Source organism: Leuresthes tenuis, unplaced genomic scaffold (genome assembly GCF_036924035.1).
Source record: "Leuresthes tenuis unplaced genomic scaffold, fLeuTen1.0.hap1 SCAF_5, whole genome shotgun sequence".
NCBI lineage: Eukaryota > Metazoa > Chordata > Actinopteri > Atheriniformes > Atherinopsidae > Leuresthes > Leuresthes tenuis.
In genome coordinates, this window is record NW_027325359.1 from 35311759 (window position 1) to 35339620 (window position 27862).

The window sequence follows — 27862 nt, forward strand, 5'->3', positions numbered from 1 at the left end:
TGTGCTGCTTCCTGACGTCATTGGGGTCCCCCCGTCGTCGTGTTTGCATCTGTTCGCGCAGGCGCACTCACAGCAATACAACAGGAGTAGCCTCAGACTGCTCTCAGAAACGCAGGGGAGCGGACGGGTCCGTTCGGCCGCGGCAGGACGCTTCATGTACGTACAACTCTCACTTATGCTGTCGCCTTATTAGAGTTTAATTTACACTGTCCGGAAATATTATCCCATGGCTTTTAAAACCCTCCCTGCATCGCGTCTCTCTGTATTTGAATGACCCGGGAGTCAGAGCGCAGGGTTAATTCTCGGGATGTTCTGTTGTTTTTGGACCTCATTCGCTTTCCTTCAAACTTGTGCTGATGTGTGTTTGGTCCCACCATCAGAAAAGCCTCCGTGGCTGATGTGGAGTATCCTCCTCTGCTTGAAAATGGCTCCACGGTCACGTTCCGGTCAGAGCAGCGCTCAGCCTTACAGGAAACGTCAGCTCTTTCTGTGTTTGTTCAGCGCCGCTTCCTTTCGTAGCTGTCAAGTGCGCACTGGCACGGGGACGGCGTGCACGAAACCTCCATCAGAAAGAGTGCGATTTAACTTTGTTTCGCTCACTGACAGAAATTAACAGCTTACAAAACGGTACACTTTACTTTTTCTTAATTAGTTTGAGACTTAACTACATTTGGCAAGTGTTTCATCTGTCAAGGACCTTTTATTTCTGTCACATTAAGGTGCATGCCTTAGTAAACTTAGTAAAATATGATCATATTTCGGGTGGGAAGGGGAGCTTTTTTGCTTTTTTGTTGAGGAGACATTGCACACTGGTAATAAACTGCCGCAATGAGTCCAATAAACTTTATAAAGAGGAGAATATTTAATATTTAATATATAATATTTTATATTTTTTTTATTTCAAGGACCTTTTATTTCTGTCACATTAAGGTGCATGTCTTAGTAAACTTAGTAAATAGCTTTTTTGTTGTGCCAGAAACACCGAAGAGGAGATATTGCACACTGGCCGGTAAGAAACTGCCGCAATGAGTCCAATAAACTGAATATAAAATGAATCTGGAACTTCATAAAGAGGAGAATATTTACTCCAGTCATCTATTTCAGACATAAATGTGAGTAATCAACATATTCCGTCTTCTTAGATGTGGAATTTGAATGGTTTTCATTGTCATATGTCAGTGAAACTGAAACATGATGGTTTGGAAAGTAAATAAATCCAGAGAAAATGCCATTTTTCAGATGTATCGAGCCACTTGGGGCAGAAAGCAAACCCTACACATTGGAAAGGGGATACATAACTGTATCCACACATTAAGCCTCATATCAGCATTACTTTCTGGGATCTGTGAGAGCCTTTTGCTGTGTTTGGAAGGAGGCTGCACTTCGTCAGGTTGGCAGAGACTCTGCTTATCTGGACAACTTCCTCCCAGTTTTTCCAGCATCCACTGCATTGTTGTGCATGTTTAAAGCTGATATCGATGGGGAGCTTATCTTTTGTTGCGTCCTTTATCCCGGGAGCCGGCCTCAGGTCTTACAGAAGTCTTCTGGCATGACGGGCAGACATTTTGTCTGCACTCCCTCTTCCTTGTTACAAATGAGGCTGTGATGATAAAGCTTTAAATGAAAAAAAATGTGTTTATGATATTAATGTTGGACCTCTCTATGATCTCTAAGACTAATATCTGTGTGGTTTGACCCCGGCTCATCCTCTGAAAACACTCCTCTTGCCTGTGGTGAATAGATTTTATCTGTAAGTAGTGATTTTACACCATAACCCATCTGCCATCAGCCACTTTTGCTTGTCATACAGCTGCAGTAGCGTGTGATATGAGGCTGTTCATGTCAGCCAGCACTCTCAAGCACTGCAGTTCTGCTCTGACATGATATTCATACTGAGCCATATAACTGTGCTCTAATTCCTCCGTAAGCAGCTATAAAACGGTCATTATTTGGCTATGATTTCTTTATTGTAGATGTGTGACTTTATGAGGTTTCCCAGAGAGCAGCAGTTCCCATTTGTTCCCACCTCGCTCTGATATGATTTGACTTTGTTTGACTTTCTCCAGAAGAGGCTAACAGAGTTTTTCCAGGACTCGACATTCTTGAAGCTGCAGTGGCCTAAACACTGACTGCTTCTGCATATCAAACACTTTCCCCAATCCACCGGCTTTGCTCTCTGCTCTGTGCAGCGTTATTATAGCTCTGAGTTAGAAACTGAAGCAGTCCCTGCAACACATCTCAAGGAGATTTATGGAACCGAAGTCCTCGTTTCAACCCAAACGGTTGGTGTAACCGTGTGGATAAATATGAAAGAACAGATTTAAGACACTGGTAACACTTCAGAAACATTCAGCACTGCAAGCCCAACAACAAAAGTACTGGTTTAATCTCAAAAGTACCACTTTCTTACTGTTCTGGGGCTGAAAACACCTCCTTTAGTCCCTGGTTCCTGCAGTGGAAATTGAGGAGAAACTGTTTCCTGTTTAGCAGGAAATGAATGAAGAAATGAGGGCTGTTCCACAGACCAGATTCTGTTTTTTGGGGGGAAAGAAACAGGCTGAAACCAGCAGAGATGACACAGATAGCTGATGCAGAGACGTCCCTGTAGACACAATAATGGGGACTCTGAGAAAAGCATCGTCTCAAATTGTGTGAGGACACCAAAGGATTGTGGGTCAGGGAGTCCCAAGCTGGGTATTGGTTCCTGCCTCCATGAGGCTGAGCTTTGTTCAGAAATGCCTCAGCCATGGAGCCAGGTTATGGACCAGTGCCCTGAGAAGGGCACGGTGCACCCAAGCTGAACTGATATCCCATAATGCTGCAGTCCCATGAGAGAAAAGGCTGATTTATTGCTCTGCATATGCCTCATAAAGCCACAGTGACAGAGACAGATGAGCTGTGGGCAGGGCAGCGAAGCCCTCTTCATATCTGGCTCTTATTTCTTTTTTTTTAACTGTGGTTAGTGATATTTCCTGGGGATGGGAGAGGCTTGGGGTCACGTTGCGTAACGGGCCTGGCTTCCATATTTGAATCATGGTAATTGCAGCATACACTGAAGATGGGGCGGGACCTGCAGAGAAGCACGAACCCTGCGACTGTACCTGGGGGGAGGCTCCCTTTTTCTGCCTGTGGAAGCAGAAATGCTGCCTTTGTCAGAGTATCTGCTGATTTACCGAGCCATCCATCAGACAAATGGCGTCAGTGACCAGCAGGTGATTGTATGGTTGCCATCCATCCACAGCAGGGAATCACGACTGACTGAGGGCTCTGCAGCTCGCTCAGCTCAGCTTCTGCATGCCTGTAAAGCTGCGAGGGAAAGTCGTGACTTCCAGCGTCCTCTGAAAGACGATAAGACGGTTAAACTGAGGGCCAGATGCTCAGTAATCCTGGCAGGATCTTCCTCAAAAGCACTTTTATTTGTGCATTAGAGCATAAATAAAGGTTGAGGTTTTGTTGCTCTGATCGGAGCTCCATCTCCTTCCGATGGACGAATATTATTAGTCATTATTAGACAGAAAAAAACACGATAACTCCCACCCCAAAGGTTCAGGATAGACCTAAAACTGCTACCTCTGCCTGCAGGGACCTTTTTGGTGGTGAAATTGTCTCCTGGAAGTCTTTTAGCCGAAGGTTTCTGCTGTCGGCTTCCTTAAAAACAGGTTTCTGTTGGGATTAAACTTTTTAAACAGCGCATCATAAATAATGTTCATCAGCCTCCTTTCCATCAGCTGATCTGTAGTAAACAGATTGATTTGCTCAGCAGCTGGTGAGAAGTTCAGAAGGATTTTCTTTAGGCCTTAACATAATGAAATACCTGAAATGTTTCAGTTCTTTGAGGAATTCTTCTTTTCTAGGTGCAGCCATTTCCCGGCGGTTGCCTTTTCATCTCTTGCTTGAGGCATTTGTGATGAATATCAGTGTTTCTGAGCCTCTTTGGCACATTTCCAATGTAAATTACTGTAACATCTGAGTCAGTGTCTGAGTTGTTGGCATCTTTTCTTTTCCTGCTTCCTACCGAGAGGAAATCATTTCTAACGAGGAGAATTGGCAGCAGAGACGCTGTCACACATCCTCCAACACTCAGAGTGTTGCAGAACACGCTTGTCTTCATTTTCAGACGTATGTCTGGCAAGAGAACAGCTTTTTGATTGCTTAAATGTGTGAATGCTGCAGTTTTTTCTGTAAAATCATCATCTGAAACGAGTGCAGCTCATTTAGCCGGAGACTCAGTTCTGTAATAAACTATAATATTCTTATTGTAAAATGCAATGTGAGCTGAGCTGTAATTGTAGGTTGAGCTGAGATGACTCAGTGTCTCTCAGGTCCTGTAAACAGTGGGTTATGCAACCATCTCACCTTCAGAGCTGCAGCCCAAATGAAGGCTCAAGGGTTTCCAGGCCGGTGTCTAAGTGGGTGTCGAGGCTGATAAAATTATAGCTGTAGGTGTTCAGTTAAAGGACCAAACAGCAGCCTGTTGTAATGAAGCTTAACCAGATTAGCTGCAGAGTGCAGTGTCTGTTCGGGGGGGCTCTGTGGGGGGGTGCAAAGCTGTGTCTTCCACAGGCCTTTTATTGCACCCGGAGCCAGTTACACAACAGACAGGCAGCAGTGAAGCAGAGTGTCTGATTGTGGGAAATAGCTTCAGATGTGAAGTTCAGATTCGGCTTGTCAGTGATTTCTTTTTCCTGTTGAAGTGCTGACTCAAGAATAACAAAGAATTAAAACGTTGAGATTAAAGAGCTGCACCAGAACTGCTGTCACTACATAAATTTATCAATATCTTAGGTTTAAATCACACTCTGGAGCTGCATCGTTTGTTTTTTTCTGCTTTTTTCAGTTTGTGATCTGCTAAACATTCATTTCTGTGAGACATTATGAACATAGTTTAAGATCTTTTTGCTTAATCTGATCAATGAAACACAAGAAAGTCTCAGAAATATCAGATGCAACAGGAAGCAACTGAACATGTTCACACCTCACTCTGCTAAATGAAAAGGGATTTTTAGTTTGAGTAAGACACCAGTTTTATGAGCTTTTTATTTGCACAAATTATACAACTGTTTCTTTATTAAACCAGAAAGAGTTCATTTAATTACCTTAAAGTCCTCATTTCTTCATTTATTTCCAGGAAACATGAACATAAACCCAGAATCTGAGGCAGAACCAGAGTTTTTTCTCAGTTCTCAGCAGCTTTAAAGTGAATCTCTGGTCTGAGCTCCTTTATTCTCCAACACAGCCTGAACCCTCTGAGACGAGCTTTCTGTCATTTCTTTAAGGAGTCTTCAGGAATAGTTCTCCAGGCTTCTTGAAGGACATCCCAAAGCTCTTCTTTGGATGTGGGCTGCCTTTTGTTCCGTTCTCTGTCAGATGATCCCACACTGCTTCAATAATGTTGAGGTCCGGGCTCTGGGGAGGATTCATCCCTCCATAAGACCTGTTGCCACTGATTTTCAGTCCACTTCTTGTGTCATTTGGCACAGCTCAGCCTTTTCTCCCTGTTTCCCTTCCTTAAGAACGGCTTCTTGACAGCCACCCTTCCATGGAGACCATTTCTGATGAGGCTTGGGCCAACAGTAGATGGATCAGCTGAAGGTCCAGATGCATCTCTCAGGTCCTGTCAGGTCACAGCTGGATTTTTTCCTCTTTCTTAAGGACATCACTTTCAGATCCTGTTCATCTGCTGTAGATAGTTTTTTAGGCCTGACACTTCTTCTTCTGTCCTCCACTTGTCCAGTTTCCTCAAATGTTTTAAGGACACACTGCACACCATGCTGAGATATGCCAAGTTTTCAGCTAATAGCTCTTTGGGAATCACCTTGTTGCTGCAGAAATCCTATTTTCTGTCTGCCAAACTGTGTTTTCTTTGCTGTTTTTCATAGATGCAGCTAAAGAAATGGGAACAAATGATGTGTCTTTGTGACAAAGAGCCTAAAGATCCAGTTTAAAATGGCTTCTTTGCTAAGTTGTCTGTTCTGTGTCGACACAACACTGGTTCATCCCTTGAGTTAGGAGCCTTTTTTCTGCCTGAATGCTTCATAGCTCAGAGTTAAGTGGCTGAACAAAGAAAAAACACTGAAAATGCTCAGGAACAAGGACTGAAAATGAGTGAAAAAGCAGAAAATGTCCAAAGAAAAACTGTGAAAGAGCTTCAGAAAGCTGCAGAACTATTGATCAGGACACTTTAAAGGTTACAGAAAGCTGCATAACTGTTGATCAGGACACTTTAAAGGTTACAGAAAGCTGCAGAACTGTTGATCAGGACACTTTAAAGGTTACAGAAAGCTGCAGAACTGTTGATCAGGACACTTTAAAGGTTTCAGAAAGCTGCAGAACTGTTGATCAGGACACTTTAAAGGTTTCAGAAAGCTGCAGAACTATTGATCAGGACACTTTAAAGGTTTCAGAAAGCTGCAGAACTGTTGATCAGGACACTTTAAAGGTTTCAGAAAGCTGCAGAACTGTTGATCAGGACACTTTAAAGGTTACAGAAAGCTGCAGAACTATTGATCAGGACACTTTAAAGGTTTCAGAAAGCTGCAGAACTGTTGATCAGGACACTTTAAAGGTTACAGAAAGCTGCAGAACTGTTGATCAGGACACTTTAAAGGTTTCAGAAAGCTGCAGAACTATTGATCAGGACACTTTAAAGGTTACAGAAAGCTGCAGAACTGTTGATCAGGACACTTTAAAGGTTTCAGAAAGCTGCAGAACTGTTGATCAGGACACTTTAAAGGTTTCAGAAAGCTGCAGAACTGTTGATCAGGACACTTTAAAGGTTTCAGAAAGCTGCAGAACTGTTGATCAGGACACTTTAAAGGTTTCAGAAAGCTGCAGAACTGTTGATCAGGGCACTTTAAAGGTTCCAGGAAGCTGCAGAACTGTTGATCAGGACACTTTAAAGGTTTCAGAAAGCTGCAGAACTATTGATCAGGACACTTTAAAGGTTTCAGAAAGCTGCAGAACTGTTGATCAGGACACTTTAAAGGTTTCAGAAAGCTGCAGAACTATTGATCAGGACACTTTAAAGGTTTCAGAAAGCTGCAGAACTGTTGATCAGGACACTTTAAAGGTTTCAGAAAGCTGCAGAACTGTTGATCAGGGCACTTTAAAGGTTCCAGGAAGCTGCAGAACTGTTGATCAGGACACTTTAAAGGTTTCAGAAAGCTGCAGAACTGTTGATCAGGACACTTTAAAGGTTTCAGAAAGCTGCAGAACTGTTGATCAGGGCACTTTAAAGGTTTCAGAAAGCTGCAGAACTGTTGATCAGGACACTTTAAAGGTTACAGAAAGCTGCAGAACTGTTGATCAGGACACTTTAAAGGTTTCAGAAAGCTGCAGAACTGTTGATCAGGACACTTTAAAGGTTTCAGAAAGCTGCAGAACTGTTGATCAGGACACTTTAAAGGTTTCAGAAAGCTGCAGAACTATTGATCAGGACACTTTAAAGGTTACAGAAAGCTGCAGAACTGTTGATCAGGACACTTTAAAGGTTTCAGAAAGCTGCAGAACTGTTGATCAGGACACTTTAAAGGTTTCAGAAAGCTGCAGAACTGTTGATCAGGACACTTTAAAGGTTACAGAAAGCTGCAGAACTGTTGATCAGGACACTTTAAAGGTTTCAGAAAGCTGCAGAACTATTGATCAGGACACTTTAAAGGTTACAGAAAGCTGCAGAACTGTTGATCAGGACACTTTAAAGGTTTCAGAAAGCTGCAGAACTGTTGATCAGGACACTTTAAAGGTTTCAGAAAGCTGCAGAACTATTGATCAGGACACTTTAAAGGTTTCAGAAAGCTGCAGAACTGTTGATCAGGACACTTTAAAGGTTACAGAAAGCTGCAGAACTGTTGATCAGGACACTTTAAAGGTTTCAGAAAGCTGCAGAACTGTTGATCAGGACACTTTAAAGGTTTCAGAAAGCTGCAGAACTGTTGATCAGGACACTTTAAAGGTTTCAGAAAGCTGCAGAACTGTTGATCAGGACACTTTAAAGGTTCCAGGAAGCTGCAGAACTATTGATCAGGACACTTTAAAGGTTACAGAAAGCTGCAGAACTGTTGATCGGGACAATTTAAAAGACTTGGGAAGTTTTTTGACAAGCAACAAGCAACCTTTTGACTAACGGATCAACAGCTCATCTCCTGAATCATCTGTCCTTTTTCCACAGATGACACAGGTGTCAGTGACTTCAGATGGAGGCCAAACTGTAGACCTGACATCTCTCCAAGTAACTGTCGCAGAGTTTAGACACAGAGACCTCCAACATGGAGGGTGTAGCAGTGGACAACCTGATAGATTTCGACCAACCCTCAAAGGCCACATCTCTCAGCGTAGAAGGAAGCCAGCACCAAGGCCACTCAGACGCTTTCTCCCCCTCTGGAGGAGTCCAGCAGCGGCCATTGCTGCCCGAACCCATGGCACCAACAAAGCCCAGCCCCCAGCACCACCCCCCCCCAGAGGAGGGAGACAACGACAGCGACGCCACAGAGTCGGCAGACAGCGAAAACGACATGGACCCGCCTTCCCACAAGTGGGAACTGAGGAGGTCGTCGTCTTCGTCCGCTCAGAGCGGCGAGGAAACGGACGCCGAGGCGGCGGAGAGGAGGCAGTTCATGAAGGGTTACGTGGAGAAAGTGTTCCATGGAAAGTAAGTTTGTCTTTTAATCAACTTTAGGGTCATTTCAGTTGTGCAGAGCATTGGATGTAGAAACAGGGATCCTGCATTATGACCTGGAAATTAGGAATTCTGCTTTTCCAAATCTGAAAAATGGATCAAATGCAAACAAACTGAAAACTATGGCACAGTACAAGAGGAAAATGAAGCCATCGGTGGTAGAAGTCGGGTGAATTTTTCTTGTTTTATTTAGTTTAATTCATAATAATCATTGATACTTTGGTAGGAAGTTGTTGAGGGATAATAGATAACTTTTCACCACTTTACTGCCATATATATCGGCCAAATATTCAACTTCCTTAAGCATCTGGAGGGTAAGAAAACCCATTCTAGACTTTTATTTGCAGGCTTTTCCTCAGCTGTTAATACAAACCAGCCAGTGACTTTATACCATAAATTAGTGACTTTTTAATAGGTAAAGGCCTCAGTCAGTCAGGATAAACGGTGTTTTATCCCAAAAGAAGATGATTTCTACAGGTTCTGTCCCCTCTGTTGTTTATTCTATATACAAATGACTGCAGGACACATTACACTGACAGGTTAAATGTTCAAAAAACTGCTCATTGACTTCAGGAAAACAGCTTACCCAACTATTATTAAGGGTACGGCAGTGGATTCGTACAAATATTTGGGGACAATAATCAATAAAAACTTGACAAATGAACTAAATACCTGCAAAGATTCTACTAAAATCTTTTAATGTCGATAAGACCTTGACCTTCAGTCAGTTTTAACTTTTTGCTTGATCTCATTTCATGGAAAACCTGTCGACTAAAAACAAAAATCATCTGCAGAAAGTTGTGAGAGAAGCAAATAAGATAATAGCAGCTCCCGTTGTTGGAGGAATTTAATTCTCTGCCGTCTGGAAGGAGATAAAAGCGACCCAGGGTACGAACAAACAGGTACAAATGTTCCTTTATTCCACGTGCAATCAGTGCAGTTAATGTGCACAACCTTTAAATGCTCTGTTCTTTTCCTTTAAACACTTTATAGGAGACGTTTTTTATCTGTTTTTGGATGGATTGTCTTTTAAATCAAGTTTTTCTTTTCGTTTTCTGTCACAGTTTGACTATTTATTATTATTATTATTGTTGTTGTCTTTGGCTGCGCTGCTGCTGCAAATCAAATTTCCCCCTAAAGGGACAATAAAGCTCTGAACCGACCTGAATATGTAGGACACGGAAAAGATTACTCGCCTCCAAAATCCTACGGAAACAGTGACTGGTGTCTGTCCTTTGATCGTAGATATCAGTAAGTTTTAGTGACTCATCACAGCTTTCATGTGGAGATTTCTTACATGAGACACAGACACATGGAGCACAGCTTAGCTACACTTTGAAAACAAATGCTAATGCTCTTTAAGATGGGTACAAGTAGGAATTATTCACCTGTACAAACACATTCAGCAGAGGAAGCAGGTCTGGATCACCGGCCCCTGTTTCAACCACTTTGTACCCATAATGCTCCTTTTGTTGGACTCAAACCACTTCCTCCTCTCACAACAACTGAAAATATCTTGTAATTTCCAGCAAGAATGCAGGATCGTTGGGTAAAAGAGTAAAAAAAAGGGCTGAATGCTGGAGAGCAATGGCTTTTAATGGCTCTGCTTCTCCTTTCCGTTCATCTGTCTGCATCTTTTAACTCTCACTGACTCCACGGGGAGGACAGTTTCCTCTGCTCTTGGCTGTGTGTTCACTTAGGTTCAGGGATGGTTTTATCCCCCAGAAAACCCAGGAACGTTCACCTGCTCTGAGACTCGTGACCTAGCATCCGAGGCCCCCGAGGGAGCAGCTCTAATAGGGTTAAAATCTGAAAAGGTTCCTTCCTGATCAGATTATTCTCTGTATCTTGACCACCGAGGCTGAAACAGTAACCTTGAGTGGCTCGACCTGTTCCATGAGTTACTGTCACCTCTATCTTTTTTACACCTCCTTCATTGATATCACAGCCCTGTAATAAATCTCTCCTTGTTTATCGGTTTCGAACACAATGAAACAACCTTTTCCATCATTATAACATCCACAGAGGGGCTGAAGGAAAGAGCTTTCTCTTCTAAATGTACCACATGTGTGAACTGCATGTTTTCAGTATTTCCCTCCTTACCTGGAAATGATAAAGACTCGTTCCAGGAAAGCTTGTTCTGGAGCGCAGTGGCAGTCCTTATCAGCGTAAAGCTGTGAAGAGACTGACTTTTCACAGGTTCCGTAAATTAAAGCTGGTTTTTTTCACAGGGAGGAGTTTGACCAGGAAGAGAAGGCGCGTTTTGGCGAGCTGTGCAGCGGAGAGAATGGAAAAGGCCGAGAGTGGTTCGCCAAATACGTGAGCGCCCAGGTGAGCGACCTTTTAAGGCAGAAAAATATCTAAATCATTGGATTAAACATGGCAGGTACAGTAAGAGGCATCGTAGCAAAATAAATCTCCAAAAGTTTATCAAACGAAACCCGTTCCTTGATGACTAAGATCACCACAAACTTGATGAGTCTGCAGTTTATAGATAAAATAGTGCTTATAAAGGAAGACGTTTAAAAGAATGAGGTGGAGTCCTATCAAATGTTTTAATCTGGAACATTTCTTATCTTGGTGGAGCTGCTCGTTAACCAGAATTAATTACAAGTTTTTATTATAGACACATTTGGAAATCAGTTCAAATATCTTCCTAAATCCACCATTTAGTGATCGAAGCAGCAAATAAGTCTGTTTGCCTTGATTAAACATGATGAGATTTAAAAGCTTTATGATGAATGAATGCAGTCATATATAATCCTTTAACTAATGTCCTGGGATGGCTGCATGAAACCTGATTTTATCAAAGTCACAGTCCAATTCAAGCCAATTAGAATCCAATTCATTCAATTCCAAGTTAGTCCAGTTCATACAGAGTCGCTTTAAAAAAGTAGGCTGTCCAAGGAACCAATAGATTGCTGAAACTTCTCTCTGATCCAATCCATCCTAAGCTGCACGAGGCGACTGTGGAGGGAAAAAACTCCCTTTTAACAGGAAGAAACCTCCATCAGAACCAGAACCAGGAAGAAACCTCCATCAGAACCAGAACCAGGAAGGATCCATCTGCCTGGACCAGCTGGGGCTGAGAGGACAGGAAAGAGGGGACAACAAGCAGCGTAACACCAGGCCAGAGATACCTGCTGAGAGAGAGAAACACAAGTTAATGACAGCAATGATGTCAGAGGGAGGAGAGGTGCATCATGGGAGCTCCCCCAGCAGGCTGGGCCTATAGCAGCAGAACTATGGAATGTTTCAGGCTCACCTGAGCCATCCCTAACTATAAGCTTTATCAGAAAGGAAAGTTTCAGCCTGATCTTAAAGGTAGAGAGGGTGTCTGTATGTATAAAGTGAAAAGAATCGGTCCAAGCACAGAACCCTGAGGAACTCCATGACTTACTCTGAGGAAGATTCTTCATTTACAAGAACAAACTGGAATCTGTCAGATAAATATGACTCAAACCAGCCTAATGCAGTTCCTTTAAAGCTGCAGTGCGTAACTTCTGTCTATAAATACTTGTTTCCACTACAAGAGGAGATGATACAACGTTCGGCTCCTTTAAAGGGCGCATTATGGTTACTATAAGCTAACTACTACCATAAACAATGCCCACATCAGTTAGAGCAGCTCTGTCATCAATGGTCAGCATTCTCAGCTCTGCTTACATAACAGCTGATGAGCCTGCAGAAGCTGACATTTTATCACCATTATAGTCAGATTATATGATTTTAACTGTATTGTGTTACCCTTTCTTGTTATGAAATAGCTTCAGTGGACACACTTGGGAATTATTGTTGCCCTTCAGGATGCAATAATGATAAGAATAGATCGGTTTGCTGATGCTGTTTCAGTGCAGCTGCCTCTACAGACTCCTCTCTCTCCATCCGGCTTGCTGCCAAGTTACAAATTTTGCCTTTTTTAAGGCGCACGCCAGTCAGAAATACCTCTTTTTGACACCTCGCGGTATTTTTCAGTATTTGGTCTTTTTGTATTTGGTGTCGTGGGGCGACGTTCCCGCGCTGCCTCACAGGAAATAAGGCAATCTAAGCATGAAGCTGCTCGAAGCAAGATGGCGGAGAACCCGAAGGAGCCACCAAGAGGTTCAGAAGTGGATCGCACTGCAAAGAAAAGGCAGAAGGTCTGTGAGAAGAGAAAACTAAGAGCCCTGAAGGAGGAGATTGGACTGATGGACACTGATGTTGCCCTGATACTGCAGGATAAGTAAGTGGCTCTGTTCATTAGGAGCAGGATGTGCTGCTGCTACATGGACTGGACCGAGTACTTTATGCTGCTGTGAATGTGATGCATCGTTAGCAGCCTGGTGTTAGCTTGAAGAGCAGCAAGGTGTGTTGCAGCTGGTGTCGCTCACACATGGACAACAATAGGGACGTATCGGCTAACTAACCGTACTATTCTGTGTTTTAACTTTATTTACATTTTTCCTTTATTTTTCCTTTATTTGCATCGATTGTTCTTCAAAAAAATATTGTTGAATCGCTACGGTTGCACCGGGCCATATACCGGTGTGGGTACCAGATCTGCTCGGGACCCTGCGCCTATTGGCTGGACGTTGGCATGGTAACGTAAGGGAATGTGATTGGTCCGGACAACTTACTGAAGTGGTAAAAAAAACAACCTGTTGAAGTCGTTTTCGCAGCTATTTGTAGGAAACATGGACGGCTTTTACAAAGAAATCCAGCATTATCTTTCGAAAGGGACTTCACCCCCGAGCACATCTGGTTCTTATGAAATGGGACGCAATGTAGTTTGTAATAAAGTTGGAGTTTCTATTAAATAACCTCATATTGGCAAAAAAATACTTCATTCATAAAATGTAAACAGTGGGGTAAACGTAAACCGAAACAGGCGCAGGGCCCCGAGCAGATCTGGTACCTACACCAGGCTGCATCGATGTAATGACGCACACATCCTCTAGGGGGCGACAGAAGTTACGCACAACAGCTTTAAAGTCTCTGTAGCAGAATCCTGTGATCGATCGTATCAAATGCAGCTCTGAGATCCAACAGGACAAGAATGCACCAGATAAAATGAGACACAGATGGGTTTAAACTAGTGCTTATAAAGGAAGACGTTTAAAAGAATGAGGTGGAGTCCTATGAAATGTTTTAATCTGGAACATTTCTTATCTTGGTGGAGCTGCTTGTTAACCAGAATTAAGCTCTGCTGCCATCAGGGATATTACAAGTTTTTATTATAGACACATTTGGAAATCAGTTCAAATATCTTCCTAAATCCACCATTTAGTGATCGAAGCAGCAAATAAGTGGACAACAACAGAGACGTATCGGCTAACTAATCGTACTATTCTGTGTTTCTGAGGCACACAAAAAAATATTTTTCCTTTATTTGCATCGACTGTTCTTCAAAAAAGCATAAAAATATTGTTGAATCGCTATGGTGTGGGTTACACCGGGCTGCATCGATGTAATGACGCATACAACCACTAGGGGGCGACAGAAGTTACGCACAACAGCTTTAAAGTCTCTGTAGCAGAACGCTGTGATCGATCGTATCAAATGCAGCTCTGAGATCCAACAGGACAAGAATACCTTGAACCTTTTAGTCATTTTTGACCAGAATTTATCATTTGACTCACATATAAAACAGGTTTCTGCCTTCTTTCACCTGCGTAATATCATTAAAATCAGGACCATCCTGTCTCAGAGCAGAGAAACTGCTCCATGCATCTGTTCCTTCAGGACTGAACTACTGTAATTCTTTATTATTGTTCTGTCCCACAGATTCTCTGAAAAGCCTCCAGCTGATCCAAAACCCTGCAGCCAGAGTTCTGATGAGAACTAACAGGAGAGATCATGTTTCTCCAGTTTTAGCTTCTCTTCATTGGCTTCCTGTTAAATTCAGAATAGAATTTAAGGTTCTTCTCCTCACATATAAAGCTTTTAATGACCGATTTGGCTTGAATTGGACTATATTACTTAAGTGCCTTGAGATTACTGTAATTGTTGTAATCTGGCGCTTTATAAATAAAATTGAATTGAATTGAATACACAAGATAAAATGAGACACAGATGGGTTTAAAGCAGCCAAACGGCTGGTGATTGTTTCTAACCGTCTGGTTCTGTGTTCGCAGCGCTGCCACTCAAAGTGTGTGAGTGAAGCTACCTTCTACAGACTGGTGCAGTCCTTCGCTGTTGTTCTTTTTGAGTGAGTATTTTCATATTTTCATACTTTAATGCTTCCACCCTGCTGATGAATGGAGGAATATTTTCAGTTTTGGGAGCTGTTGAATGGAAAAACTGAAGCAGCTTTTTCCACAAAAATGACATTTATGATGATGGAAAACTTTAGGAGTGAATAATGGGTGGAAAAGAGGTTTATTCCGAGCCATAAAAACCAAAATATGGAAGTTTGTTGCAGTGGGAATAGAGGAGGGAAGGATTTATTTCATGGTTGGCAAACCAAACGGATGCAACAAGCGGTTCTTCATGCATCCATCCTTTATCTTCCACTTGGCTGAGTTGTGCATCAGGCTTTGGGTTGAGTAAAGCGGTTAAAAAAGCTGCTGCTGCTTCAGTAAATGACAGAATTACCTGAATGTTTTACAGATGTTACCAGATGGATGACTACAGCCCGGCCAAAAACCTCATGACCATGTGCTTTACCTACTATTACATCGGTAGGAGCTGATTTCATCACACTTTGCATGTGTCACCTACTTCCTCACTTTAGTTAAAAAGACCTGCCGACCACCCTGAGAAAATTACTCATTTTAACTGATCGTTTTACTGCAGTTCCATGTCAAAACCTCCTTTTCTGTCAAACCAAACCAGACTGAAAGGTCATGTCAGCCCTGGAGAAACCCCACAGGTTTCAGAAGCTCCTCTCGACTGAAACTGCTCTGCAGAGCATGTCTAAAAACACATTTTACCACCTCAGTTCTACTCAGAATGACACCTTTAGAGTTTTACAGTCAGGTTCCAGCATTTCAGACTCTCCATTTCTATTAAACTCTGAGGAGAGCTCGTCCAAAAGTCCTAAAACAGCACATTTCTTCATGCTTTCCTGTGAGTTGACTGCAAAGGTTGCTCTTTTTGCCGAGCCTTGTTGCACAAATGATGGGACAAAGCAACCAGCTGTGTTTGCATGGTTCTTCTTTGCTGATTCAGGGAGTGTTGCCACCTCAGGTTGAGCCTGTGGTTTTATTTTTGCAGCAACGCCACACACTTTGAGCTTATGTAAGCAGGAAATGTGACACATTGCATTGCATCAACAGTCAGTCTCCTTTGCTCCACTTAAACTGCATCTTTCCAGCTCTGGAACAGACTAATTACGGCTTAAATTCCCAAGTTACAGCTGGCTCCAGACAAGTTTCAATTAGACCTGTTTGTCTTAGTAAACACCTGAGAGATTAACCTGGCTTCAGAAGCTAGTAAACCCTTCAAGTCTTAAACAGTCATAGTCATAATGTGTAGCTTTCCTCTTCAGGGAAGTCCCAGCCGTCTCCCTCCGAGTTGCTGGACCGTGGCGGTCCTCCAGCCGGTCTGGACTCGTACCTCAACAAAGCCAACTTCTGGCTGTCGGGGAAGAAGGACGCAGCAGAGCGCCTGCTTAAAACCACGTCCAAAACCGACGTTAAAGGCTTCTTTGGAGGCCTGGAGAGCAAGCTGAGGGGCTCCGTTTCTCCGAAGTCTGAGTGAGAAAATGCACCTTCAGTTGACTCATTTGAAGATGGATTTTCTTCTTATGCAACCATTTCTATTTCAGTGACGTGGAAGGCCAAGTGGAGACGAAGCCCAAATCACCAGGTACAAACCTGCTCGGACACTTTCGACCTGTTTCTACGATCTGGAGTCATGTTTCTGTGGTGTTTTGTCTTCAGGGTCAGAAGCTCCAGAAGAGAGGAAGGAAGAGAAGGTGTATCTGTACACTCACCTGAAGCAGCAACCCATCTGGTAAGAGAAAAAGGATGCAGCAGATAAAAGAGAGGTGATGGAAAACGTATTAAATGAACGGTGAGGCTCAGGGTACAGAATATTAGGTGGAATAATAGCAAAAAATAAAACTTCCTGCTCTCTGGCTGTCGGAGGCAGCCACCCATGGGTGTTAAAGTGAGGATGCAATCTATTTAACGTCATTTTCTTTATTTATTTGCTGTTTTACTGGGGCTCAGAGTTTGGTTTGGACTCATTTTAGGCTGTAAGTTACGCACTTAAATACAAAACGGTCCTAAAATTCTGTTTTTAATGGGCAACCAGTGCAAAAGATGTCTGTTCTGGTAGATTTGCAGCATTATTCAATTCAATTCAGTTTTATTTATAAAGCGCCAGATTACAACAATTACAGTCATCTCAAGGCACTTAAGTAATATAGTCCAATTCAAGCCAATTGGAATTCAATTAATTGTAATCAGAATCCAATTAATTCATATGGAGCCAATTAAAAAATAATATCCGAGCTAAGGAAACCAACAGATTGGACCGGAACTTGTCTTCAGTCCAATCTCCCGTCCTGAGCCTGAGGGACTGTGGAAAGGAACGACTCCCTTTAACAGGAAGAAACCTCTGGCAGAACCAGAACCAGGAAGAAACCTCTGGCAGAACCAGAACCAGGAAGGAACCTCTGGCAGAACCAGGAAGAAACCTCTGGCAGAACCAGGACCAGGAAGAAACCTCTGGCAGAACCAGAACCAGGAAGAAACCTCTGGCAGAACCAGAACCAGGAAGAAACCTCTGGCAGAACCAGGAAGAAACCTCTGGCAGAACCAGAACCAGGAAGAAACCTCTGGCAGAACCAGAACCAGGAAGAAACCTCTGGTAGAACCAGAACCAGGAAGAAGCCTCTGGCAGAACCAGAACCAGGAAGAAACCGCTGGCAGAACCAGGAAGAAACCTCTGGCAGAACCAGAACCAGGAAGAAACCTCTGACAGAACCAGGAAGAAACCTCTGGCAGAACCAGAACCAGGAAGAAACCTCTGACAGAACCAGGAAGAAACCACTGGCAGAACCAGAACCAGGAAGAAACCTCTGGCAGAACCAGAACCAGGAAGGAACCTCTGGCAGAACCAGACTCAGGAAGAAACCTCTGGCAGAACCAGAACCAGGAAGAAACCTCTGGCAGGACCAGAACCAGGAAGAAACCTCTGGCAGAACCAGAACCAGGAAGAAACCTCTGGCAGAACCAGAACCATGAAGGGTCCATCCGCCTCGACCAGCTGGGGTTTGAGAAGACAGAAAAGAGGGAAAAGAGGGGGGAAAAACACCAAAACACCATTCAAAGGATACCTGCTGGAACAGGGAAACACAAGTTAATAACCACGATAATGTCACAGGGACATAAAATCATTTGAGAAATTAAACAGGGGGAAAAAGAGAGCAAAGTGAGGAAAGGTGTGACAGATGAGGCCCCCCAGCAGGCTGGGCCTATAGCAGCAGAACTATGGGATGTTTCAGGCTGAGCCATCCCTAACTATAAGCTTTATCAGAAAGGAAAGTTTTAAGCCTAATTCTTATTCTGCCCCAGCAAGCCGACGATACTTCTTCTGGTGCCATGGAGACCTAAAAGAATCAATGAGCATAGAACCAAAAGGGAGACTATGGAAAGCAAAGGAAATGGGTCCCAGTACAGAACCCTGAGGCATTACGTTAACATGAAAGTTGTCTGTGGAAACAGAGCTGGGCCAGAGCTCCGGGCCTCAGCCCGGTCCCTCAGACGGTCACGATGAAGGACAAAGTTGGTGCATTTCTAAGGACATCTATGAACAGCCCTGAAGCACAAGTGGAATTTATTTAGTTTTGTTTTGTCATTGCTGCTCATTTAAAAAAAAAAACCTGACAGAATGCTTTTCTGCTTGTGGTAAAACAGAAGCTACCGCTCTGTTTGGACCTTTCTGGGTCACGATCTCCACATTAGGAACCACAAACGGTGTAAATGCATCAGAGCTTTGTGCTGATTCTCCCACAGAAACTTGGCCGTCATTTGCTTTGAGATCCCTGCAGTTTTACTGGAGCTCCAGCATGAAATCGGTTTTCTCTTTCAGGCATACGCTGAGATTTTGGAACGCTGCGTTTTTTGATGCCGTCCATTGCGAGAGGAAGAAGAGATCTCCGACTACGAGGTGAGTCTGAGGGAAGCCCAGAGGAGCTGTTCTAAGTGTCTAAATAACAGTTTCAGACTCTGAAGTGTTTCCTCTCCTCCTTCCTCCCTCTAAGCTGTTGTCGCCCTCCCTCTTTCTGCATGTTAACTTCAAACACTTTGTCTCCTTGTGCCTTGCTGCCGGGCAGCGGAGCGCAGGATGAAGAGAAAGACGAGAGGTCTGTTCTTCCTTTTGTCCACTGCCCTAAAAACATTAAGGTGGAATGAGAAGGGCAGGGGTTCTGCAGCTGTTTCAAACACTGTGCCCACTCCCCCCTCTGCCCTTTTGCATGTTTATCAGGCTTAAAGAGATGATGAGACTGCAGCACTTTGGGAGGTCATGTGGCTAAAACCGCAATAAAACGTCAGTGATGAGAAGCTGCAAAACGATTTTATGCTGTGAAAACCGTCGATTTGGCAGATTGGGTTCATCATTTTCTACCTGCTGTCACTTCTGATCCAGAACTAGTTATTGTGTCATTATGTCACCTGTTAGAGCTGTGATTCTGAGATGCTAATCAATAGAAAACATTAGCATCTGATTAGATCCCAGCAGCCTGGTCCAGGTGAAACTCCTCCATAACTGAGCATATTTACCATTATTTTCACTGTTCCAAGGGCTCCAGACTGAAGTTTTGATGCTTCTTATGAAACATCAGGAGGAAATGGTAGTCTGAGTGTGCACGTTTGTGCACGTTTGCCTTGTCATTATGTCACCTGTTTAGAGCAGTGATTCTGAGATGCTAATCAATAGAAAACATTAGCATCTGATTAGATCCCAGCAGCCTGGTCCAGCTCAAACTCCTCCATAACTGAGCATATTTACCATTATTTTCACTGCTTCTTATGAAACATCAGGAGGAAATGGTAGTCTGAGTGTGCACGTTTGTGCACGTTTGCCTTGTCATTATGTCACCTGTTAGAGCTGTGATTCTGAGATGCTAATCAATAGAAAACATTAGCATCTGATTAGATCCCAGCAGCCTGGTCCAGCTGAAACTCCTCCATAACTGAGCATATTTACCATTATTTTCACTGTTCCAAGGGCTCCAGACTGAAATTTTGATGCTTTTTATGAAACATCAGGAGGAAACGGTAGTCTGAGTGTGCACGTTTGTGCACGTTTGCCTTGTCATTATGTCACCTGTTTAGAGCAGTGATTCTGAGATGCTAATCAATAGAAAACATTAGCATCTGATTAGATCCCAGCAGCCTGGTCCAGCTGAAACTCCTCCATAACTGACCATATTTACCATTATTTTCACTGTTCCAAGGGCTCCAGACTGAAGTTTTGATGCTTTTTATGAAACATCAGGAGGAAATGAAACATAAATGAACATAATTAAGAAAAGTATTGATCATTTAGAGAAGATAGAAGTGAATAACATCAGCTGGGATAAATACACTTATTTAAATAATGACTTTTATTGGACTTCATGTTTATTTAAGAAATGTTTTTATTTCAAAATCTTTTTGTTCTAAACTCAGATTTTTTTAAAGGTATTTTAGTGAATTCATAAATAAAAAACATAAATGAACATAAATAAGAAAAGTATTGATCATTTAGAGAAGATAGAAGTGAATAACATCAGCTGGGATAAATACACTTATTTAAATAATGACTTTTATTGGACTTCATGTTTATTTAATAAATGTTTTTTGCTCTAAACTCAGATTTTTTAAAGGTATTTTAGTGAATTCAGTGTGTTTTTTTCTGATTAATAACCTCACTGTGGTTGTTAACCGGCCAAGTTTTCCATTTGTGGGGATTTTTGGATGCAGCTGAGGATCGGGTCCAGACAGAAGCCGTTAAATTAGACCGGATCGGCTGTTACGGGCCCACATTTCAGAGGAAATAAGTGTTGTTCTGCACGTTCAGGGTCTCAGAAGGTACAGGTTATTAGCTCCAGTTATAAACCTGATCAGGTAACTGAAACATTATTGATCTGACGGTGAATCTGACTCAAACTTCAAGCCTAACTTAGAAAAAAGCCTGCAAACATCGAGAGATTAAACTCACTTATTCAGAGATTATCGAGGATTTCTTCTTCTGCGTTGGTGTTCCACACAGTTGGAACTGATGCCCCCACGACTGTGACCTTTGACCTTTCTAAAGAAAGCACTTTCTCAGATAAGATCGGCTGTTACTGAAACTCCTCCATAACTGACCATATTTAACATTATTTCCACTGTCCAAAGGGCTCCAGACTGACGTTTTGATGCTTTTTATGAAAAACCAGGAGGAAATGGTGGTCTGAGTGTGCACGTTTGCCTTCTGTGAGTGAGAGACTGGAGCTTAAAGCTGAAACCTGAAACTGTCCCAGTTAAAACTGCTGGTTGTAATCTGTCAGTAAACATCGTGTTGCTTCACTGAGGCAAAGACAGCCGGAGATGCTGTAGGTTTATTGAAACTAAAGGTGCTGCTTCCAGGGTTGTTGTCTCTTTCTGGAGGAGTGAACACGCCACACCTGTAGTTAATATCCTGAGCTTCCTCGCCGCATGTTCTCTGCATCAATCTGCTTTCATGTCTCCATCTGCATGCTCCATCGTTTCTGCTGCAGACTGATCACTTTCACCCTCCGTAAAGTGATTAAACGGTCATTAATCAGGTGCTGCTGGGAGCTTTTGATCAGATTCGATAATCAGGTCTGTTTCCACTTGTCATGTTAAGTTAATTAAATCAGTTTGTTGAAGGCTGACAATCTGAAACCAAACCGGACCTCACAGATCAGTGAAAAGTGACCCAATCCTTGCTGCCTGTGCGTCCAACATCTCTTAATTTCATCTCTTCTGGCTCATCTGTTCACTCAGAACTGAAGGTGAACTGATGACAATTTAAGCTTGAAGTTTAGAATAAATAGGGCTGCAAGATTAGGACCAAAATCATCTGGAAAAACATGGATTTTTACATAAAAACAAACAATGTGGCAACATTTTCAGTGAAAAATTCAACTTTAAATTAGAATAAATGATGAATAATGCTAAATAAAAACAAAAACCCAACAATTTAACATTTTAAAGCACTAACTGTACTGATCGGACTCGTCTTTGGCCAAATAAAAAGATGTGGCGTCTGTTATTTTGTGAATTAACTTCAGCTTTGGCCTTCATTCATTCCTCATATTTAGGTTTGTGATGCATTTTCAGGTGATTTAATAAATTAGGGGTGTTACTCTGGGGCAGACACTTCTTTGTTGCACTCTTTGCAAATAACTTGTTTAACGTCACTTTCCCTGAATTAGAAACGAGTCCAGACAATGGAAGTCGCCCCGTTTCGAGGTAAAAGCTCCTCGCCGTCCCCAGATGCTTCGGATTCTTCAGTCTAACTCACAGACTGTCTAACCAGCTGCCTGCAGGCTGTCTGACTGTTATTTAGGCAGCTTAATGACGCCTTAACCGTGCTGGCGCCCCCTGGTGGTCGGTGGACTACTGGTTCAGAACATGTGGTCAGATGCAGGCAGCAGAGCTGCGTTTTGAATGTAAATATCATTGACAATCAGGTTAATTCAATCGTGATCACGATGAAAATACGATCAATTGTGCAGCCCTACTCTGAAACTAAGTTTCACATCCGTTTGGCGAAGATCTAAACTGCATCTCGGCTGGTTGGTGGACGCAGATGAACTGTGAGGAGACACAAAAATGGCAAAAGAAGAAGACAAAAAGCCGAGAAAATAAAGAAAATTATCATTCTAAAACGTAAATTAACATAAATAAGAAAAGCATTGATCATTTAGAAAAGATAGAAGTAAATAAGTGTAAATAAATACACTTATTTAAATAATGACTTTTATTGGACTTCATGTTTATTTAAGAAATGTTTTTTGTTCTAAACTCAGATTTTTTAAAGGTATTTTAGTGAATTCAGTGTGTTTTTTCTGATTAATAACCCCACTGTGGTTGTTAACCGGCCAAGTTTTCCATTTGTGGGGATTTTTGGATGCAGCTGAGGATCGGGTCCAGACAGAAGCCGTTAAATTAGTCCGGATCGGCTGTTACGGGCCCACATTTCAGAGGAAATAAGTGTTGTTCTGCACGTTCAGGGTCTCAGAAGGTACAGGTTATTAGCTCCAGTTATAAACCTGATCAGGTAACTGAAACATTATTGCTCTGACGGTGAATCTGACTCAAACTTCAAGCCTAACTTAGAAAAAAGCCTGCAAACATCGAGAGATTAAACTCACTTATTCAGAGATTATCGAAGATTTCTTCTTCTGCGTTGGTGTTCCACACAGTTGTGACCTTTGACCTTTCTACAGAAAGCACTTTCTCAGATAAGATGTAAGATGTTTTCAGCATGTTGCTTGAAATAAAACGAGTTACATGTTCGAATCCAGCTGCTCCTGCAGAAGGAAATAACATCTCTTGTCTGCAAGCTGAGAGTGTAAGTTGTAAAACAGCAGTTTCAGAACCCTTTCTTTTTTATTTATTCACCAAAATGTCCCAGTAGTCCATAAATCCTGTTTGATTTAAACAGAATCCCATTCCCTTTCCTCAGGAGTGCCCCAGGGCTTGGTGCTCGGACCACCTCCCTTTGGCCAGTTGTTTGCTCGTATGACCTTTTTGAATCACAACGTGCAGAACGAAACACTTTGACCTTGCTCTAATAAGCCAGATGCCACTCTTTAGCCGTGCTCTCGGATAGATTTAGTACTTGGAGCTGTTCTGAAGCTTGAATCTTTGGCTAAAAGTGTCGACTCACTGAAAGTTAATGATGCAAACAGCTGATAACTGACAGAATAAACCAACATACAGCTTATAATGCCACCCAGCATGATCCAAAACACCACTGATAATGTAAACTTTGTGTTTTTGGTGAGTTCAGGCATGAATCCTTCCCTGTTTCTTTTACACTAAAGTGCAAATCAGTGCGTTCCATCTGCTTGTGTTGAACTCTGATGATTCTTTGTGGACGAATCATTTGCTGTTTTGCTTCTTGTGGCTGATTGATGTTTTTTTTTAGCTTATTATTTACATGTTTTGTGTTTTCTGTGTAATGAAATCTTATGACATGCCATCGAATACAATGAGCAGACGCAGGGATGGACGACAGAGGATGGATTATTGAGCTGTTTTTAACCTCAAAAAGCTAAAAAATGGCAGTGATTGTCCAACAGTTGGAGGCTTTTAATTTAGCTCCAAAAAGCCAGCTCTGGACTGTGTTTTTCTTCTCCGACACCCACCCCTGATCTGTCATTGTGGGCGAGCTGAAGGGCGAGTGGCATTAACGGCTGACTGCAGCTGTCTCTGTGCTGCAGGGAGAAGTGGTGTCATATGACGCCGGAGGAGAGGGACAACAGCTCCAGAATGGATGAGAACATCGCGTTCGGCCAGCTGGGGTAAGGCTCTGCAGCACTGCTGCATTTTTAAAGGTTTATAGTGACCTAACTCTGTTTTATTCTTTATTTAATATTAATTAGAGCCCAGATCGTGTTTAGTACTAATAACTACAGCTTTGGGTCAGTGTTATTTCAGTTTCCTGTGGCCCATATCTTCATTTATACATTTATATATATATTTCAGCAACAAAAAAAAGAACATAAAGTCATTTAATTCAGTAATAACTCAATTAAAATGCAAATTAATACTAATGAATCACTAGAAAAACAGAAATTGGATTAGAATAAGCAACAAAACAGATTTATATTTTGCTTTCCTCTTGCTTCCATTGTTTTTCATTCCTCCGGGCCACCGTAGTTTCAAGCTTGTTTGGTAACAAACTGAAATTTTGCAGTTAAGTGTCCAGTTACTGGTGAATCTGGTGATGGAGGCTCACTGCTGTGTGCTTTCAGGACGTTCACTCACAACATGCTGGCCTTCGGTCTCAGCAAGAAGCTCTGCAATGACTTCCTGAAGAAGCAGGCGGTCATCGGGAACCTGAACGAAGGTAAAGCTTCAAAGAGTTTAGATCTTTTCTTCAGTCGTGGAAACTGCACATTACTGCACAGTTGGGCTGTTTGCTGTAACCAGTTGATGGTCTTGTTGGGAACCAGGTCACGACCTCATGAAGCTGGTGATACAGATGAAAGGCAAACACTACAAACTACATGCTCACATGCATGTTCTTTCCTAGTTTTGGTATTTAAAAGGGAAAACCTCTCGGTGAACGTGTCCAAACTGTTGAGCCGACATGTAGAACATGAATGTCGCCTTCTGCAGGTAAAGGAAGTAAAGTTTAGCTGCAGGAGGCGAGCTGAATGTCACCTTCTGCAGGTAAAGGAAGTAAAGTTTAGCTGCAGGACACGAGCTGAATGTCGCCTCCTGCAGGTAAAAGAAGTAAAGTTTAGCTGCAGGACACGAGCTGAATGTCGCCTCCTGCAGATAAAAGAAGTAAAGTTTAGCTGCAGGAGGCGAGCTGAATGTCGCCTCCTGCGGGTAAAAGAAGTAAAGTTTAGCTGCAGGACACAAGCTGAATGTTGCCTCCTGCAGGTAAAAGAAGTAAAGTTTAGCTACAGGACACGAGCTGAATGTCGCCTCCTGCAGGTAAAAGAAGTAAAGTTTAGCTACAGGACACGAGCTGAATGTTGCCTCCTGCAGGTAAAAGAAGTAAAGTTTAGCTACAGGACACGAGCTGAATGTTGCCTCCTGCAGGTAAAAGAAGTAAAGTTTAGCTGCAGGACACAAGCTGAATGTCGCCTCCTGCAGGTAAAAGAAGTAAAGTTTAGCTGCAGGACACAAGCTGAATGTCGCCTCCTGCAGGTAAAAGAAGTAAAGTTTAGCTGCAGGACACGAGCTGAATGTCGCCTCCTGCAGGTAAAAGAAGTAAAGTTTAGCTGCAGGACACGAGCTGAATGTTACCTCCTGTGGGTAAAAGAAGTAAAGTTTAGCTGCAGGACACGAGCTGAATGTCGCCTCCTGCAGGTAAAAGAAGTAAAGTTTAGCTGCAGGACACGAACTGAATGTCGCCTCCTGCAGGTAAAAGAAGTAAAGTTTAGCTGCAGGACACAAGCTGAATGTTGCCTCCTGCAGGTAAAACAAGTTTAGATTTAACAATGAATACTGAACAAGGCTTATATAACTTTAAAGTCCAGGGGTGTGAAATTGAGTTGCTAATAATAATAATAATAATAAAAACATATCAATGGCATATTAAATTAAATTAAAATAAAAATGTAATGCCTCCTTTCTGTTTGCAGCCTTCTGAGCTAAATGTCAAAATTAGCTTCTTACACAGGCTAATAAATGTGAAAATAAAATAACATAAACCTCTTTTCATCTCCTTTACTTTCTGGCTCCTTTGAGCTGAGTCCAGGTCCTTATATTTGTCCTGGTGTTTCCTTTCATAGTGTCTCTAATATTATATCCTTAGTTACTCCTTAGTTACTCCTTAGTTACTCCTTAGTTACTGACACTTTAGCTCCACAAACAAGACAAACAGGTCTGTCTTTTACATAAACAGATATTCTGTCTCCCACCTGTCCAGAAAAGTTCTATTTTCTGCCTTTCTTTTGGCCATTTTTTGGTAGGTAACAGTGACAGCTGTGGTTTGAGGTCTGGGGGAGAGGCGGGGGGCGCAAGAAGACCGCTAGCATAGATGCTACTGACACAGAGGAGGGGGCGTGTCTGCCTCTGTCCTAATTGACGCGCCAAAACAACCGCAAAGCATTATGGGATTTGTAGTATAATGCGGTGTTACAGCGCTGCCGCCGTATAATACTGGCGGGCCAGCTCTAATATTAATTTGAAAATGCCTCGCGGGCCAAATATAATTACACTGCGGGCCAGAGTTTGACACCTATGATTTAAATCATCCTCCTCTGTTTCTAATTGGATCCACATTCTAGCATCTCAGCAGCACTTTGATGGTAAAGAACTGGTGTGTGTTTTATCTCTGCAGAACAGTTCAAGCTGCTGACTGAGCACATAGAGAAAATGGCGGCAGAGTGACTCTGTGGGCGACGGGCACGACCTGCATGGACGGTTTCCCTCCAGCTCCCCGTCACTTCCCTCTGATTGGATGTTGCTGCTGTATTTGTGTGGTGAAACGCTGACAAACCGCCTGCTGAGCAATAACACGACGCCTCCATCACAGAAACCTCACATAACGAGAAACACCCGCAACAACGTGCTGTTTATTCTGTTTTGTGTCAGTGTGACTCATCCAGTGATATGTGTGGCAATAAGAGCTCATTGTGCTGTTATCTGATGTTTAGTATCTAACTTTATTGCATTCAAACAATATTCCTCCCTGCAGGAAGTCACGTTGGCTGTTAAACACAAAGATTTACACCAGTCTGAAGACGCATGTTTGCTCAATCTGGTCAAAAAGGGAACGATGAAACGAGAAGTGACGTCACGGCCGCTTTAAACCTGCATTTATCACCGGTTCAGAGATTATTCTTTTATCACGAACAGTCTGGTCATCCCTTTAAAGTGCCTTCCGTCCTCCGACGTCCGCCCCGACGTCCGCCCCTCCCCCCCCCCCCCCCCCCCCCCCCCCCCCCCCCCCGCTCTGACACTACCTTCATCACAGGTGACTTCGTTTGTGTTTGACGCGTCCTGCAGTCGGTGTTCAGCTGAAAACTGACAGCACAGATGTGCTGGATGCTGCTGCATGTGGAACTGCATCAATCTGACTGAACTGTGTCGTGTGTTATTTCGAGCTGCCACTAGGGGGCAGTGTTGTCTTTGATCAAAGGCCTTCCCACAGACTGACTCCAGATCCGATTTACTGTCCTCATGTAAACATGTCGTGGGTCTGTATTTATAAATGTAGAAACCGTAGAAGTAGTGGTGCATTGTGTCCCTGAAGGGCTTCCGTAGGTGTCCCATCTGTCCGACCTGCTCATTCGGTGTTGTGCTGTGAACATGTGAAGCATTTCCTCGCAGCCATGTGCAAACTCTGGATCCATGGAGCCCATTTCCAGCACTGCCACCGTGATTTTCCTGATGTGACCATGTTGCATTTTACTGTAGATTTCTCTGACTTGAAGTATTGATCTGTGTTCTGTAGTTGTTGGCTCAGGATGAGCTGTTTGCACTACATTTAGTCTCATCATGTTGTTGTTGGTGGAAATGTCCCAAAGTGTTCAATGTTTAATGGATTTAATTAAATCAGAATCTGTACAAAAAA

At 42.7% G+C, this 27862-nt stretch overlaps 1 protein-coding gene across 2 annotated transcripts; it reads left to right on the forward strand.

Moving 5' to 3' along the window:
- The first annotated feature begins 20 nt into the window (after positions 1–20).
- Positions 21–27862, forward strand: kiaa0513 (KIAA0513 ortholog). Of its 2 annotated transcripts, XM_072386740.1 has the most exons (13): positions 21–156; positions 8168–8647; positions 10906–11005; positions 14788–14861; positions 15263–15333; positions 16143–16350; positions 16422–16462; positions 16537–16609; positions 18695–18772; positions 18939–18968; positions 24048–24128; positions 24582–24676; positions 26627–27862. In XM_072386740.1, the coding sequence occupies exons 2-13, from the start codon at positions 8265–8267 to the stop codon at positions 26674–26676; spliced, it is 1284 nt and encodes a 427-aa protein (XP_072242841.1). In that variant the 5' UTR covers positions 21–156; positions 8168–8264; the 3' UTR covers positions 26677–27862. The 2 variants fall into 2 exon arrangements, with proteins under 2 accessions (XP_072242841.1, XP_072242842.1); XM_072386741.1 differs by lacking the exon at positions 18939–18968 and having other exon boundaries at positions 28–156.